Source organism: Chaetura pelagica, unplaced genomic scaffold, assembly GCF_000747805.2.
Source record: "Chaetura pelagica isolate M959 unplaced genomic scaffold, ChaPel_1.0 scaffold757, whole genome shotgun sequence".
Lineage (NCBI taxonomy): Eukaryota > Metazoa > Chordata > Aves > Apodiformes > Apodidae > Chaetura > Chaetura pelagica.
In genome coordinates, this window is record NW_009970727.1 from 1,266,435 (window position 1) to 1,267,396 (window position 962).

The following is a 962-nucleotide window of genomic DNA, read 5'->3' on the forward strand; positions in this document are numbered from 1 at the left end:
GGCCCGGCCCACCAGCGCCTGGCTGGCAAGTGTGGTAAGGAGCATCGTGGTGTGGGGGACCAGCTGTGTCCTCCCACCGGGGGTGACAGCCACCCCAGCACATCACTGACGTCCCCCCCCGGCTCTCAGTCAGCTGCTCGCAGGGAACGTATTACAACGGGCAGACGGAGCAGTGTGTCCCCTGCCCCCCCGGCACCTACCAGGAGAAGGAAGGACAGCTCTCCTGTGACCTGTGTCCCCGTGGTGATGCCTTTGGACCTGTGGGAGCCACCAACATCAGCAGCTGCACGGGTACAGGGGGGCAGTGGGTGTCCCCAGCATCCATGGAAGTTGCTGTTTGGGGCATTTAGAGGGAATCATAGGAAGGGCAGAGCTTGCTCGGGATTTATTGGTGCTGCCAAGGTGGGGGGAGCAAGGAGCTGGGCACAGGGCAGGAAGTGGACTCTCAGGGGATGTCCACGGTGGTAACCTCAGCCATCAGCTGTCAGTCCCACCCAGAAGAGGGTAAAAGTCCTGAGCATCCCAGCAGAAGTTGGTATTTTGGCCATTCATCACCTAGATGGGACCCTGGGAAGGACAGGAATTGCTCTGGATGATCCAGCATCTGGATTGATGCTGCCAAGGCTGTGGAGGGAGAGGAGCCAGGCATGGGGTGGGAGAGGGACACCCAGGGGGTTGTCCAAGGCTCCAATAGCAGAAGTTGCTATTTTGGGGCTTTATCATTTAGAGGGGATCCTGGGAAGGTCAGGGTTTGCTCTGGGTTTCTTGCTGCTGCCAAGGCTGGAGGGATAGGAGATGGGCACAGGGCACAGGAGAACCCTGGTGCTGGGGGATGCCAGGACTGACCAATCCCTGTGCCCACAGGTCAGTGTCCCCCAGGCCAGCACTCAGCTGAAGGCTTCAAGCCCTGCCAGCCGTGTCCCCGCGGGTCCTACCAGCCCGAGGTGGGGGGGGCGCTCTGC

General features: G+C 61.0%; 1 protein-coding gene across 1 annotated transcript in view; it reads left to right on the plus strand.

Moving 5' to 3' along the window:
• The window catches only part of SCUBE3 (signal peptide, CUB domain, EGF-like 3), a 34,943-nt gene that overhangs the window by 31,632 nt on the left and 2,349 nt on the right, over positions 1-962 (plus strand). Inside the window, 2 exon segments of the mRNA XM_010007094.1 lie at positions 64-291; positions 865-962. The exon segment at positions 865-962 is cut by the window's right edge and continues 1 nt beyond it. Of these exon segments, the coding sequence (XP_010005396.1) occupies positions 64-291; positions 865-962 (326 nt within the window).